Source organism: Xiphophorus hellerii, chromosome 15, assembly GCF_003331165.1.
Source record: "Xiphophorus hellerii strain 12219 chromosome 15, Xiphophorus_hellerii-4.1, whole genome shotgun sequence".
In the NCBI taxonomy this organism is placed as follows: Eukaryota; Metazoa; Chordata; class Actinopteri; order Cyprinodontiformes; family Poeciliidae; genus Xiphophorus; species Xiphophorus hellerii.
In genome coordinates this window covers 10714464-10731803 of record NC_045686.1, presented here as the reverse complement: position 1 = coordinate 10731803, position 17340 = coordinate 10714464, and the positions used below count along the sequence as shown (strand labels likewise).

The window sequence follows — 17340 nt, the reverse complement described above, 5'->3', positions numbered from 1 at the left end:
GGTTATATGACACTTTTCCACTTGTTTAAAGTGATATTTTTTATTTGGGGGATGCGGTGGTCATGCAGTCTCTTCAGAAACCTTCAGCTTCTCCTCTGTCGACGTCGGCCGGTATGATTCTGTTGATCAATTAAAATTATTTTATTAAATAAAGAAAACATGCATATGGCTAAAGCTTTAATAAAAATACATAAAATGACTCCTGAAATGTTTGTCTGAAATGGTTATGTTAAGGTTGTTTGTTATTCTGAAGTTTGCTTCCTGGAAATCTATAATATTGATTTTTTTCTTAATTATTTCAGCCAACCTTTCTTGTATAAAGGAGGAAAATTATTCTTTAAGTTCTGGAAATAAAACAGGATATGATTAAACCAACCAGGAACTAAAAATAAAACCTATCATAATGAGGTACTTTGGGAATTTTAATTTATTTTAGTGGTAATTGCAGTGTAAGATACAAATGGGATTTTTGCCAGAGCAGAAACTACTATTTTAACCCTTTCATGCATGATTTAGGATCCCATACGTCAGGATTTTTGATTTTCTTAGAAAAAAATTTATAGGATTTTTTTCCCTAGGTGATCAGTTGTAATTTCCTCCAAATACAAAGTTGTTATTTGGAAAGTACGTCACCAGTATTAGTCTATAGGGGTTACATGATGTCACAATATTTTTACCTGCAAGAGTTTTACAGCAGAAGGAAGGACTGGATATTTCTGAGTCGCTTTTTCGTCTGTCTGCCATATTGAATTTAACAAATATTTTCTTGCACTTGCAGTGGATGGCCAGTAGTTGGCAGTGTATTGCATGATGCACTGTTGTCCACTTCAGTGGTCTGTGTGCATTTCTAACGTAAAAATCCACAAGAAAATGGATTTTAGGAAACTGTCCACTGCATGAAAGAGTTAATTATAAATATGTAAAGAAATAATCAGTGCCATTCCCATCTTCAGAAGGTGATAAATTAAAGATAAACCTACTATAAAAGTTTTTTTTTTTTTTAAATTCATCTTCAGTGGGTCTCACCTTTTCCTTTTGTCCTGAACCAGTGGTAACACCTGAACAGAACGACAAGCAGCGCCGCCTCGGTCACCTGGAAGAACCCCAAGACTAATGGGAACAGGTACATGGGTCCGATCACAGCGGGGGGGAAGGCTACCTTCACTATGGTGGCACACAGTTGGATGTTCTGACAGCCAGTTTCCATAGCAACGGTCCTCCGCTCTCTGAGGGGTGAGGATAGATTTATACATAAGTCATGAATGTATGTAGAGAAACGTTCATGGTTCAATGCTTAGCTGACGCAGAATCAGCATTTACACAAACTTAAAGCTGTAATATTTAGGTTTTTCTGTAGTAGACCAACACAAATGAGTGAATAATTTTAAATTGGAGGGAGACTTGAGAGACATGAGACTGACATGTTTCCCATAAGAGAAATAATCTGCCAATAGGAAAATATTGACATTTTCGTCTCTATTAAGGAATTATTGAGTTATTAAAACGAGCTCCCATGTCTTGCTGAAAATTAACTAGTTTTGTCGCATTTCAAGTGAACTAAGATATTTGCATTAGAAACTAGACCAAAAATACTTGGTAAGATTTTGTGTTTTTGCAGCTTATTGTGCACTAAAACCAGTTTCACTGCTTTCTCAGGTTGGTGACACAAACATAACCCCATGGAAGTGCATTTTTTGACCTAAACTGCCAGAGAAGGTGGTGAGGTTGTTCATGATTGACTAGGTCAATAATCGAGGTCAATTGTTTACGATTGACTAGGTCAGTCGTAAACAAGAAAAAACATTTTTAACCAATCTGAAGTCAAAAGAAAGACTTAGGCAAAAATGGATTTTGGATTGTAGTAAGTGTCCTGATGATAGGCCGGGTAGAAAGGAGGTCAATATTATGCAGAAAAATTGCCTAAATATGACTCATGTAATTATGCTGTGACGCTACCAGTTTGTAAAAACATTTGATTCATGCATCATTGTGCTTCTTTGTATTTCTGGGTTTCAGACACTTGACCCCGATGACACACAAAATTCAGGTGGAGGTCAGAAAGTGGATTTCTGCGGTTCAAAGCAGCAACATGGATCACAGCGAGTACGCTAATGTCCTAAATGGGCTGGCACAGACGAGGTATCTCAACGTGTATTTAGTTTCAGGTTGGGTCAAATTTAGGATCAAAGGAAGTACTAAATGGCTGACAACCTGTTTCTACCCAGGTGAGTAGTGAGTTGTGCTATTTTTAGTAATTAGTCTTTGATAGCAATGCTATTGCTAAAAACAAACTAACCCATGTTATTTCTATAAGGTTGGATCTCCTGGTAAATAATTTATTTAGCTTCTGTAAACCCAAATTCATGCTGGAGTTGTATGTTAACGTTGAGTCGTTCTGCATTTCTACAATGTAGGTCAAATATTCACAGCGATCTACAGAAAACCCAGTAAAAACAACGTTTGACCATATAAAAATAATATATCTTACCTAACATATGACTGCCTGTCTTTCTCAGTAACTGTCCAATAAAATATCTGAAAATGCAATTTAAACGATGCGATAATTACCTGTTAGAAAGTGGAAACTCTGGCATTGTTAGTTTCCGCACCTCCTGTTTTTAGCCGCAGACTGTTGACACTTTTCTCGTCTTTTTCTGGTAAGTTTTTTAAAATTAACTCCCTTGTGCCCAACTAGCTTTGAGAACGAAAATAACGTCCATCTTTCTCTCTATTAGAACAGTTGGACCAACCGTGCACTACACAGACTTTAGGCATTTTGAAGCTGGATCAACAGAAGTAAACGGGCTGCGTTTACTTTCTGATCCCCATCTGCATTGCGTGACCTCGGTGCTACGTCACCTGCACAATAAAGTTTGTGGCTCTGACATAAAGCCACTATAAAATAAAATACCGTTGAGTACTTACGGCTGTGCGAGCCTGAAGACCCAGGTGATGATGTAACCAAAGGCGTAGCCAATCAGGGGCATGAGGGCGGCGATGGCCATGAGAGGAGGCGAGAGCATGTTAAGGAGGGAGCTTCCAATTTCAACGATGGAAATGATGCAGATGACAGGCATGGAAATCATCAAAACACTGAGGCCCACCTGAAAACGACAGAAACGAGAAATGGATCAGACTTACAAATTTGTAGTACAGTAGTCTCCAATTATTTCAATTTCTTCTGCTTCCAAATTGGAGTGGCTTCTTTCAAAGCGTTCTTGAGAAATTTTACGCTCTTTTTTTACACTCATTTATAACCAACTTAAAACGGGTTTAAAAAATGATTACCTAAAAGAAAAATATGAAAAAGCTAGAATAAATTCTTTCCACATTGATTCGACCGACCTTTGTGATTATCTTTGAATACTGCGGCCGGTAGTAGTTGATGAGGATGCCGGCTCCGCAAGGTATCAGGATCACAACCAGGGATGTGATGATGCCCACGTACGGCACCGCTTTCTGCAGGTTGGAGAAGCCGTGGCAGTACAGGTACAGCAGCAGAGGCATCATGGCCAGAGCCAGCAGCGTGGAGCAGGAGGTCATCACAATGCTGAAGGGACAAAAAAAGAAACAATTTCAATGCTTGGAAAGGCTTTTCCATCTTCAATATTTATCAATATTTAGGCTGGATGTAACTTTCATTTATAAAAGGAGCAGTTCATCAACCTGCAATCCTTACACTGAACACAGTTTTATTAAATTCAGATCAATTAATCACACAATGGTAAGATTTAAAAAAAAGAAACAGAACATTACCTACTTTTTTAATCACAAATAAACATAAACAACCTTTTACAAATCCGAATAAAAAAAACCCGCCAATATATATTCAGCAACATAAATACAATGAAAGTTTAAAGTTTGTTGTGCCTGCCTAACTTTACTTGTAATGAACAGTAAATTTTTTTCTTTCGAAAAATTTTTATTGTTACTGTAAACATTAAAAAATTACATTATTGCAGTTATACAGAAATTTTTCAGGAACTTACAAAATCATTAGTTCAGACTAAAAGAAGCTAAGAACAAGAATATAAAATACAAAATCTCTGTGGGTTAAAAGTTGAGCAGGACCGGGGTGACTCCTTCCAAAGTCCGGGGCCGTCCCGTCCTTCCAGACAGCGCTTGGTGCTCAGAGGGGAAACCTGCCCTGAAGCTCCTTCCCTCCTGCCTCACCCGGAGAGCCAGGCCGCCGCTGCTTGGACCTCTGCTCGTGGAGCGCCGGCTCCTTCGTCCACGGAGGCGCAGGCGATTCTTCTTGGTGGCTGTGTCCTTGGCGCGCCACCTGCAGCCCTTGATGTTGCTCTTTTTGCTGCCGCCATCCGGATCACAGCCACGGGGGGCATCTGCCTGCGCCTGCTCACCAGCAAGTTTCTGGAGGTCCAAATGGCGTCTTTGATGGTGGCGAGGGTGAGCCACATCTCAGCAAAGTCCTTTTTCTTTATTTTCAGCTGGCTCACCCCGTACAGCACTAGCTGTGGTTCGAGGACCTCCCTTGCTGGCAAGTGTGGGAATTGCAAGGAGCCGGCTTTCGCCCACAGGTCCACAGCAGCGCTGGACTCCCACAGCAGGTGCCTCACCGACTCCGTAATGAACAGTAAATCCTCTAGGGGCCGCCAATGAGGTAAATAATGCAGGTTTTGTTTTGTCAAGTCAATCAGGTGAACTTTTAGCCTGGTAACAGTAAGATGGTTTATGGTCTCCATAATATTACACAATAGACGCAGAAGTTGTTTTTTATTCCCACTAGTTATGACGGTACAGTAGGTTCTCTTGGACAGTAAAAAATTAAGCAAGAATTTTATGTGTGCATATAAACACTATAAAGCTGAAACTGCTCTGTAGGAATGCAGCAGTTTAAGCAAACTGCTTTTCCTTTAGCATATCTTTTCCACTTTATTATTATTATTATTATTATTATTATTATTATTATTGTGACTAAGTGCAAAGCAGAATTAAAAGTTTTTTTCTCACCATTTTGACTTTATTGTTGAAATTCTTCTATGTTAATAATAATAATAATAGTCTTTCGTCCACAATTTGACAATTAACAGTCATCTTGAAAGGTTAGTTCACCCGGAAACTATTCCCTACTTGTAATTAAATGAGCAGTATTATGTAATCAACGTTTTTGAGTTTTACATCATGTTATAATGTGATTCCCTCATCAAAAACATACCTGGAGTGTTGCCGAGGTTATTTCATGCGTGCATTAGGCCTTGGTGGGGGGGACAGAGGTGCAGCTCCTCCCCCACTTGGCTCCTTCAGACTATCCAGCAGCAATTAGCAAACAACTTGTGGAAGTACACATCAGCAGAGCTCATTATTGACCCTTTGTAACTACCACTTAAGCATTCACCATGTTGGATGTTCGAAGTGAGAGACGGGAGTACTGAACAGACCGACTTAAATTGTTTTCCAAAGTTGTTTTTGCCAGTTTATTCATGGTTTCTACTTGTTTTAGTCAAAGTAATTGGTATAAGCAACGTAGCACACCTGGTTGGGGGATCATAGACGGAGGTATTTTCAAAAGCTTCTCATAGCTAGCTTAGAAACCGGCCCATACCTCCTCCCTCCTGATGTGTTGATCGAAGTAGGTAATTGCCTGAATTCACACCACATGATTTTTGTCACTATGTCATAAACAGCGTTTCCCTTTAAACCGGAGCAGCATTAAAGACGTACAGAAGACGAGATGCTAACCAGACATGCTAGGCTACATGACGGTGCGGCACTGTCTCCATGGTTACCAACGGTTAGACGCGTACCTTCTCCATAATGCGATATTTCATATCTTTCTAATAATACTTACTTATAAAGTATATGAACGTTAATCTTCTTATCTTGTAAAAAGTGTTTTCTGCGCGATTTCACCGAAATTTCACCGCAGCAAACACTATGTCATTATTATTATAATAATAATATTATATTCTTATGCTGTCATTGTTATTATAATGACAGCATAAGAATGCTGTCATTATTATTGACAGCAGCTATCCATCGCCGCCGGAAATTTCCTCATTAAAAAGTGAAATAACCTGTAATAAAATGACAAGTTTGGTTTCTATCCTTGTCTGTTTATGCAGACCTGTTTATGCAGAACCCCATGACCATTTTTAAAGTGAAATCAACTAAATATAAGTGATATTAGGCTACAGACGTCTGTTTCTAGACGAGCTTTAAAGGAGCGCATTGGTTTTCGAGAGCGTGTTGTTTTGACTTCCTCAAGGCGGAGTTTCAGAAAGAGCAGGAGGTTTTATTTGCTGTCCTGAACATGTCTGTGTACCTGAGGTTCATGTCTCCCTTTATAGCCAGAGCCAGGATGTTGGACACGGCTCCTCCAGGACAGCAGCCGCAGATCAGAATCACCACAGCTGTGGCTTCAGGCACCTGGAACCCCTGCAACACAACAACACAGGGTATATGAGGAACATATCAAGACGAGTCGCGTTAATAAGAAAAATAAGCAGCTTAGTTGATGTCCTGCAGGTCATTCAACTCAATATATCAGTAATCACGGTACTAGTTATTTATGAGTCTCTGTGAAAGACTCATAAATAAAGATGCCTGATGATTAGGAGAACATGTCAGTGGCGACGTAAATCATTAGAGCTGAATGACCTGCAGAGCATCACCTGCAATTATTTTAGCTTGTTAGCACAGCTCCTCAAAAATATTTTAACAATTTTAACAGAAGCTTGAAAAGTTCTGACTCAAAGTACCTGAAAAATAATTCTGATTTGTTTGCTTACACAGAAACTTTCTTGTTTCGGTCCTCAGATTTTCCCACACTATCTTCAGAACCGTTAAAAACATTCTGTTTTTTTTGTTGTTGTTTGTTTGTTTACTTGTCAAGCTTCTAAATGAACACCGCCAGGCTTGAATATTTTAACGTTTTTCTATTCTTTTCTGTTTTTTGTTTTGTAGTGTGGTTTTTATGATGATACTTTCTCAGCTTTTGCAGGTTTGAACCAATTTACAAATGTGATTGAAGCCTGTAAACATGTATTTAGTAAATGAACAGATTTAAATCTGCTGTACAAACCTTAGTCAAGCAAAACGCCGTTAGAGGCATGATGCCATACTGGGAGAGAATTGCGATGGCCACACCTTTCGGTTTCAGTATGTGATCCTGGAAAGCAGCAGAGAGTAGAAATATTACAGTAATGTGATCAAGAAAAACTTTAAAACAGGTGGATTCATGTGGATGAGCTGCTTACTTTGATCTTGGTCACCTCCATGGTGCATCCCAGTGAAACCATGATGGTTAACAGCACTATAATCATTATTATGTTGATGGTTTTGTCCATCACTGGTGACAGAAGAAACGGGTGAAGCAAGCTGGTGTTGGCAGCTGTCAGATTGGGCGAGAAGCCATCATTTTTCAGAAAATCTGAATCAGAAAACGGATTTTCTGTGCCGCCCATGTCGAGATCCAGGCCTGAAAAACAGATCAAGCTGATGAAACAAAGGTACAGCCTCAACTGTCATCTGAATATTCATTCTGAAACTTTAATGGTTCATTAAACTGTTAGAACTTCCTCTGTTCCACAAATAGCAACCCATTATTATCAGAGAGCAGATGAAGCCAAATTAAGTAAAAAATACTCTAAATGTGACACTTTTTTCAGTCTTTGCTAAAAGCAGACATGTTGCTTTTAGTCTGACAGGCAGGATTATTTCAGTAGTTAAGATCAGTGATTAAAAAGCGCTTCGTACATCAGTTCAGAGTACACGTTTTATAGTCCTGGAGCCTTTGAACTTATATTACACGAGCTGTTCTGAATCTGATTCTTTCATTATTTAAGCACAGATGGATCTTTGCGTTTTGGGTGACAATCAAGAAAACCACTAAGGTATAAAAGTTTATTTTTCCTTGTGTTGTTGGAAATGAGCTGGATTGAATAGATTGAATAGTAATTGTACTGAAGTCTTTAAAACAAAAAACTGATAGCATAAGTATGAAATTAGACATAATTCATGTTCAGACTGGTTTGAGTTAGAATGAGATAAATCCAAATGGTTTAATTCAGACTTTTTAATATGAACAATTAGCTAAAAATACAGTGATATTCAGCAAAAAAAAAAAAAAATATAGAAACTGAAAACATAGAATCTGATAAATCTATCATCAACAAAGAATATGCATCATATGGTGTTTCTATTTATATCTGTTTCTGCCTCCATCTCTAGAACTGACAACCACATCCTCCCTGCAGGCGCACACGCATGCTGTGTGCAAACAAATAACTTTCACAGGATTCCTGTTTCTCTCTCTTAAAGTTAAACAATCATATGGAAAAAAAACAAAAAACAACTACCGACGCAAGAATGTTGTCAAAAGACTTACTGTACAAGGCTGCAGGTGAAAATTGCACACCTGTTTGAGGAGGTCAGATTGTAGGAAAACTGTGATTTCCCCAGAGACAATCACTCCTCAGCTGGGAGATGTGTTTGCAGCTTTTTTACCTGTTGGGCAACACGTTTCCTCTTATCTTCTCCCCTCCTACTTTACTCCTCTCCGGGATTAAATCAGGTCAACTAAGTAATCTATGACTTATTTGAGTAAATCAGTTTAAAAAAACAAAACAACAACTCTTGGGCTCAAGAGTTGTTTTTTGTCCTGAAAACTGTCATTAATTTAAAATATTTTCTGACACCAGTCCAGGAAATATATAATAAGTTACACTATGATAAGCCTCCCATTATAGTGACTTAAAATGGGAGACTATTTACCCATTATAATCTTGAATATACAGTTTTTTTTTAAACTTTGGAGTTGAAACGTCAGTGGAAATGACCAGTGCTTATTTGTGTCTGTTCCCCCTTTATTCAGGCAGACAACTTTTACTTGAATGTTTTTACTGCAGCTAAAATAACACATTGGTTTTGTTTTATGTTAAATAAAAATTTTAAAAGATATCATCATTCCTCTTTCTTATTTTGGTTAATGGCATTTAGTTCTGCAAGTCATCCCTGAAATTCTGATGCACAAGTCCAAGAGTAAATTGTGTTACAAAGAGTTAATACAATAAAAACATGATTATCTGCAGTATTATTCATGTCAGGATCTGTGTTTTTCCGTGTTTAGTTAGAGTTTTTTGTGTCCTTGAGTCTCTTCGTTGTCCTGTCCTCCCCTTGATTGTTCCCAGGTGTGTCTCGTTCTGTGATTACCCTCCCGTGTATTTAACTCCACCTGTGTTCCTTGTTCCTCGTCGGGTCCTCGTCTATGTTTCGTCAATGTCCAGTCTAGTCGTCGTCAATGTTAGCTTCTGTGTCGTCAGTGTTTCCATGTGCCTGCTGCTCGTTGTTTTGGACTAAGTTTTCTTCATTAAATTCATCATTCATCTAACCTGGGTCCGCTGCCTCTGCCTCACCACCTCACCCGCACCACTTCATGACAGAAGGACCCGACCAGACTGAACGGTGAGGCTGCTAAAAGAAATGGACCCAGCTGGAGCGAGGTTCCCTCCAAAAAGGCAGAGCGGAGGGCGGCGGAGATCTGGCAGGGAGGAGAGGGAGCTAGCTGAAGCCCTCGCCGACCTGCAGCGGGAGCTATTCCGGGGGACAAGACTGGTGTTGGCACCCCCCGGATACGGCCCCCGTCGATACCTCCGTCCGGGAAGCCAGCGACCTGAGCCGCCGGTGGAGCCGGCCCCTCGTCGCCTTCCGGAGCCACTTCCTCCGCTGTCTGCCCGGAGACAGCGACGTGAGCCGCCGGCAGACCCGGCCCCTCGTCGCTTTCCGGAGCCGCCACCTCCACGGTCAGCCCGGAGACAGCGACGTGAGCCGCCGGCAGACCCGGCCCCTCGTCGCTTTCCGGAGCCGCCACCTCCACGGTCAGCCCGGAGACAGCGACGTGAGCCGCCGGCAGACCCGGCCCCTCGTCGCTTTCCGGAGCCGCCACCTCCACGGTCAGCCCGGAGACAGCGACGTGAGCCGCCGGCAGACCCGGCCCCTCGTCGCTTTCCGGAGCCGCCACCTCCACGGTCAGCCCGGAGACAGCGACGTGAGCCGCCGGTGGACCCGGCCCCTCGTCGCCTTCCGGAGCTGTCACCCCCGCGGCCGGTTCCAAGGCTTCGCTGCGGCTCGCCCCCGCGGCCGGTTCCAAGGCTTCGCTGCGGCTCGCCCCCGCGGCCGGTTCCAAGGCTTCGCTGCGGCTCGCCCCCGCGGCCGGTTCCAAGGCTTCGCTGCGGCTCGCCCCCGCGGCCGGTTCCAAGGCTTCGCTGCGGCTCGCCTCCGCGGCCGGTTCCAAGGCTTCGCTGCGGCTCGCCCCCGCGGCCGGTTCCAAGGCTTCGCTGCGGCTCGCCCCCGCGGCCGGTTCCAAGGCTTCGCTGCGGCTCGCCCCCGCGGCCGGTTCCAAGGCTTCGCTGCGGCTCGCCTACGCGGCCGGTTCCAAGGCTTCGCTCCGGCGCACCCGAGGCCGAGTCAGCCGGCGTTCCAGCCGGCGCACCCGAGGCCGAGTCAGCCGGCGTTCCAGCCGGCGCACCCGAGGCCGAATCAGCCGGCGTTCCAGCCGGCGCACCCGAGGCCGAATCAGCCGGCGTTCCAGCCGGCGTTCCTTCCGAGACTCCCAGTGTTCCTTCCGAGACCCAGACCCCCAGCGCTCCGACTCAGACTCCCTGTGTTCCTCCAGAGACTCCCTGTGTTCCTACCGAGACCCAGACCCTCTACGTTCCCTCCGAGACCCCGACTCCCGAGACCCTCTGCGTTCCTCCTGAGACCCTGACCTCCTGCGTTCCTCCTGAGACCCTGACCTCCTGCGTTCCTCCTGAGACCCTGACCTCCTGCGTTCCTCCTGAGACCCTGACCTCCTGCGTTCCTCCTGAGACCCTGACCCCCTGCGTTCCACCCGAGACCGAGACTCCCTGCGTTCCACCCGAGACCGAGACTCCCTGCGTTCCACCCGAGACCGAGACTCCCTGCGTTCCACCCGAGACTGAGACCCCCTGTGCTCCACCAGAGACCCTGCCTCGGGGGGCTCGTCGTCGCCGTCTGTGGGCGGCCCCCGGGACTCATCGCCACCTCCAGCGCCGCGGAAGGCCGCCGGACGGCCTCCGTGGTTCCCGCCTCCAGCGCCGCGGACGGCCGCCGGACGGCCTCCGTGGTTCCCGCCTCCAGCGCCGCGGACGGCCGCCGGACCGCCTCCGTGTTTCCCGCCTCCAGCGCCGCAGACGGCCGCCGGACCGCCTCCGTGGTTCCCGCCTCCAGCGCCGCGGACGGCCGCCGGACCGCCTCCGTGGTTCCCGCCTCCAGCGCCGCGGACGGCCGCCGGACCGCCTCCGTGGTTCCCGCCTCCAGCGCCGCGGACGGCCGCCGGACCGCCTCCGTGGTTCCCGCCTCCAGCGCCGCGGACGGCCGCCGGACCGCCTCCGTGGTTCCCGCCGCCGCGGACGACCGCCGGACCACCTCCGTGGTTCCTGCCTCCTTTGCCTCCGCCCACCCTGTGGGTAGTTTTTTGTTTGTTTTTGGACTCTTGGCCCTTCTTGTGTTTCCGCCCACGATGGTGGGTTGTTTTTTGTTTTTCTGGACTCTGGCCCCCCGTCCAGCGCCCCTCCGCCCACCCTTGTTGTGTTTTTGTTTTTTCTGGACTCTGGCCCCCCATCCGGCGCCCCTCCGCCCACCCTTGTTGTGGGTTTTTTTTTTTTGGGCGTCTGGTAGCCGCCCTTGAGGGGGGGGTACTGTCAGGATCTGTGTTTTTCCGTGTTTAGTTAGAGTTTTTTGTGTCCTTGAGTCTCTTCGTTGTCCTGTCCTCCCCTTGATTGTTCCCAGGTGTGTCTCGTTCTGTGATTACCCTCCCGTGTATTTAACTCCACCTGTGTTCCTTGTTCCTCGTCGGGTCCTCGTCTATGTTTCGTCAATGTCCAGTCTAGTCGTCGTCAATGTTAGCTTCTGTGTCGTCAGTGTTTCCATGTGCCTGCTGCTCGTTGTTTTGGACTAAGTTTTCTTCATTAAATTCATCATTCATCTAACCTGGGTCCGCTGCCTCTGCCTCACCACCTCACCCGCACCACTTCATGACAATTCACTAAAAGAACACAGCACTGATGTTTTAAATAAATTATACATACAGTACACTTAATGATATTTTAGACCATTGCATTAGGGAATACATCCAACGAGCTTCTTTCCAAACTTTAACTGTTTTTAAAAACAATTACTCATTCACTTTTAATCCAGCAAACATTGAGTGAGTAATCTGGAGCTTTGCTAAAGTACATTTTTATCAGTTTATTTGCACTTTTATTAAGTAAGTACTTTTATTAAGTAAGTTTCCAGTGCTGGAAACAGACAAACAAAAAAAAAACGGATTATTTTGTAAAAACTCGGACATGTTCCCTCAAAATGTAGCTAAGCTGTGCAGATGTTAGAGAAAGAGCTGTAATGTGATTTATAAACAATTTTTACATTTTAAAAAAGTCTCGTTTCACTCCGCCGCTCTCCAAGGTTAACTTGCCCTTTTCAGTGTCTGACAGGCGGGGATCCAGCAGAGGTGGGTCAGGTTTGCCCTGTGTATTGTCTTGAAGGCTTGACCCCAGGTCAAACCGTGGAACAGATTGGTTTCCTCCACATTTGGAGAAGTTCGTGAAGCTATGTTATGTGTTTTATTGAATTGCAAAGAAATAAATGTTAAGGAGAAGTAATTTGCAAAGCGTGCTCACTTGTCTAAGGTTAATTATTAAAGTTAAGGTTTGCAGATTATTTTTGTTTATGCCTAGAGTGAAAGTAAAACCAAGATTTACGTGCTGAACTCTTTAAATATTACTTTTGAGTAAATTATTAATGATGAGTACAGTTTGAGTCTGCTGTAATTTACACTATGTCAGCATAGCTGTCTAATGTCTTAAATATTCAATCTTTGATTGATATTACATGTTTATTGTTGAGAAGATACATATTTGGATGTTATGAATAAGTTTATTTGAAGACACTGGAATGGGACATTTTAAAGCACCCAGGTTTCAGTTATTAGAGACTGCAGTATAGGAACTGGAGCTCAGGGAAATGTTTGAATAGAATAAGCTTTTGCAAAACAAAGAGATGCCAACTGGATGACACAGACACAGATGACCATCATACCATTGGTGCTGGAAAGGTGGTTCGCCCAGGGCTCCAAACAGGCTGGGACCGCCTCTGTAAACAATTATGTAGACAAAAAGGAAACACTACATGGACAAACTAACTACAGCTTATCATGACTCAGTAGGTCATAAAACCACATTTATGTGCATGAACATGCAGTATCTGCTTTCCATATGACTCAATTTGTTTCACATCGATGCTTCTTGCATGACTTAGTTTGAGACAAACTTTAGCTAGAATAGAGGTAGTTCCTGTTATTGCAAAGCAAGTTCAAATCATCAGCCCTCTTAACAGCCGATATGAGGTGTGCATGCTGGTCTGCATTGCAGCTAAGCAGCCATTTTGGTCTCAAATGTCCAAGGGACACTGTTGGAGAACTCTTGCGGTTGGTTAAAATGAGGTTTGTTGCGCTACGGTTTTGTTTTTAGAAGAGAAGCTTTATGTTGGAAGCCTCTGTAAACAAGCCAAACTTGTTCCGTATTTTTCATGAACCTTAACATTTAAAACACCGACTGAAGCCCGCAGAGTTCAACATGAAGCTTCTGTATTTTGTTTTTCTCACGTTGGGTGGAATTTACTGGAACATCGACTTCCTGAGAAGACTATCAGCGGTCCTCAACCACTCGTGAATATTCATTGTTGCTGCAGAATAATGGCCTTCAAACCATTTTCTGAAATTGCCTCATAATCCTTCTCAGGTTGATAAGCGGGGACAGTTGCCCCACAGAAGCAACCGCCGATTTCTTTCACCATTTGTGTTGCGTTAAAACGCACACATACGCTTCAGCGCAGCAAACTAGCAGCGTTTGTGGCTTTAAAGTTGTTGATTCTAAGTTAATCAAAGCGATTTGATTCCCTTTTAGGTTCCCAACTGGATCAGTGAGGACTGAATTTAAAATAGATTCAGTCAAATTTGTTATGAATTGGACCTTGCTGAGAGGTTATTTGTTGCAAACCAGCATTTTTTAAAAAAAATTTAAACTGGTAAATAAACTGAATTATATTATTAAAATTCAAATTTTTCTCTCTGACAGTAAGAGAACAGATTGTTGGATTTAGAAAAAAAGGAGAACTTATGAACAATAAACACATCAGAGGACAAAATTCATTAATATTTTCTTTTCTTCAAAATGCTACAGGAAAAGCACACATTCCAAAAATAAGACTATATTTTTAAAAAACAACAAAAACCCCAATAATATCACCACAACTGAGACAAAAAAATCCCACCATCATAGCAATAGTTTGGTAAAATATCATCATTTAACTGAAATGTCACTTCTATAGTATATTTTGCTTATGTGTTTTAAAAATATTTCATAGGTTCCTTGTTTGGTGATTGTTAAAATACTTTTGACCTTATGGCACAAATTGTTCCTTTAACAAATACACTTAAATGCATGCAGTAGAGGGCTTGAGACTTGCTGATTGACTATCCTGCTATTTTACATCTCTTTTATGTCACACACTTAAAACAGCAAAACAGAAAAAAGTGCCTAAATATTTATATATTATAGTCTGCTCTTTTGTGTTTTTCTTTATAAAAAAAACTACAGGAGAGACTGGGCATTTCTAATGCCAGTCAGACTTAAAATCTATACTTTTTTTTTTTTTTTTTTTTACAATCTTTCTTCCTCTTTCAGTTCTATAATCAGTGATCTCCCATCAGACTGAACACTATAATCTGAAATAGAGCTGAAACTGTTCATTACTGAGCCCAGACCAGAGGGAATACACTGACTGTGTGGCAAGACTGAAGAAATATTTCCATTTTAATTAACACATTTTTCTGCACCATTATCCATGACTTTGGGAATAAGAATGTAATTGTGGTTTACAGTTGTTGTTTCTTCTTGTCGTCTGTGAAAACGAAGAGGCTTCTCTGTATCAGATGCATTATTAAAGCCTGGCCTTATTACGGTTTCATGTTTTAGGCCATGCTGTCACATGCAATATTTCTTGGTAAACCTCTTCTTGCGTTTCAATGGCGCGGCCTTCAGTTTAATTCGTCCCAACAGCGATTTAGGCGCAAGCGAGCAATTTGGTGGGATGATCCGCAGAGAGATGATAAGATGGAGGCCAGTGCAGATCTGCAGGAGAAGGAGAGGACAGCATGGCGTCTCCTGAAGCTGCTGTGGCCTCCTGACCTGCTAGTGGAAAAGAGAAAAGATGTTTCCAGCTTGTTCTGATCCACCGTTGCTGTGCCACATAATCCACACTGTAAGCTTCTTATCTACAGTGTAATTTGGTGAAAAAGGAAGAATGAAAGCAGATTATTTGAAATCTGGCAAACATACATGTATTACACTTTTAGCCAGCATGATGCGCTCAAATTAGGGCTGGGCGATAAATTGATTTGATCAATTAATCACATTTTTTTCTTTTTAAAGATTTAATTTTTGGAAAATCAGATGTATATTTATCTTTTTTGCCAATTGATTCCTTGTCTTTCCGTCATCAGAGTGATGTCAGCACGCTAAGGACCGCCATCTTGTTCGACAAATGTGTTTTACAATTTATTCATAGGGTTATGCTACGTTTGTTCTTTTTTAATTTTGAGATTAAAGTTATAATATTACAAGAAAGCCGTAATGTAAGGAGAAAAAGGTTTATGAGAACCCTAACACAAAAATATCAAAAAGGTCAAATGAGATCTGCTGGATCTTGTGAGGTTATGTAAAGTTTTATAGATAATACTTAATAATTAATAGAAATATGTAATCTTTTAACACATCAGCACCAAATTATTATCAGCAGCATGATTTTCAGCAGGAATCACAATCTATCAAAACTTTTTTTCTCATTAAAACAATTTATTTTCTCGCAATTTTAAGACGTCCTGGTAATATTATGCCTATATTGTCATAATTAAACAAACATTAATGTAGCTTCTCTCTGACACTCCGTCATACAACTGACAGACGAGATGACTGGAATAAAAGTAGCTTTTTGAAAATATTTTTCTTTCATATTTTTGTTCTTTTTAGAAAAGAAAGCGAGAAAAAAAATTACGCCAAATCAATCAGCTCTAGCTCAGCTTAATTGTAACAGAAAAATAAAAACTGTGTTACACTCAGTATGAGTTAGATGTCTGTTTTAATAAAAAAATGAGGAGGTTGTTCCCCACACAAGACAATCCACGTATGGACAGAGGAGCAGGAGCCTCATCTGCAATAACACTGGGCCTTCTCCAGTCCAAAAGGTCAAGATAGAGGTCATGATGGAAGGAGTTTGGGGCTAAGTGAAGAAGCTTTATAGATATGGTGAGGAGCTCCATCCAGACCTAGACTTATCATGTTACGCTACAACAAAAATAGCTTGTTCTCATAGTATTTAGACTGGAAAATGTGTACACATTTTTAAATTAAAGAACAACTTACTTATTTTCATAGAAAGTGGCATTAAAAGATCACATAGTTTACAATCTATTAATAAAAAAAGAACATTCCTCACACAACTCGTGTTTTTCTTTGCGAAAATTCAAAATGTATTAATTCCAAAGGGAAATTAAGACATGAATGTTGAGGTCCATTCATCCTCCCATCAACCCTGACTGGCTTCCCTATTCCTGCTGAAGAAAAGGTTCAGCATGGTGCTGCTGCTGCCACCACGTTTCACCATGAGGATGATTTTTCAGGGAAATTTGCAGATTTAGCATTATTTTGAGATTTATATTTGTAAAAACTTTTAATCAATCCAGTGTATTTTTTATTTCGCTTTCTACTTATAGGCTCATTTGTGATGATCTGTGACCTGAAATCGGTTGTATATACATTAAAGCTATACAATTTATATGAAAAAGTTTGATTATGGATGGATGGACGGAAATCAGTATAAAAACCAATTATTATAAAGACATATCAATCTTTAATGTTTTTTCCCCATTTATTTTTAACCTAATTCTTATTGAAGCCATCTGTGTTGTTTTTGCAACTCCAATACCTGCCATTTTAAAACAAAAAAAGAAAATAAAAAGAAAAGAGGCACAATATTATGATAAAATTTAATGTGCTTTTTTCCCCCCAATTTTTATTTATCTACTTTACAGCCAGTAAGTCTAAATAAACTCAGATCATTGCCTTGGTAATATTCTCAAGCTGTAGTCTATTCTTGAAATTCACGTGTCTCAGCCATGGCCTTTTTCAGCTCCTTTGAGAATACAAATGTGACTCAGACTACCACTCCCATAGAGCAACACGAAAAAACAAACGCTGTGACGTCACAGGAAAGACGTTCGGATTTTGGGGCATTGTAGTTTAA

The 17340-nt window shown here is 42.1% G+C and overlaps 1 protein-coding gene across 1 annotated transcript; it reads right to left on the bottom strand.

Moving 5' to 3' along the window:
* Positions 1-18: 18 nt before the first annotated feature.
* slc10a1 (solute carrier family 10 member 1) lies at positions 19-8624 on the bottom strand. Its single transcript, XM_032585059.1, has 8 exons — positions 8348-8624; positions 7218-7438; positions 7043-7129; positions 6284-6396; positions 3346-3550; positions 2926-3104; positions 1027-1226; positions 19-119 (listed from the first exon to the last, which is right to left on the bottom strand). The coding sequence occupies exons 2-8, from the start codon at positions 7422-7424 to the stop codon at positions 61-63; spliced, it is 1050 nt and encodes a 349-aa protein (XP_032440950.1). The 5' UTR covers positions 7425-7438; positions 8348-8624; the 3' UTR covers positions 19-60.
* Positions 8625-17340: the final 8716 nt, after the last annotated feature.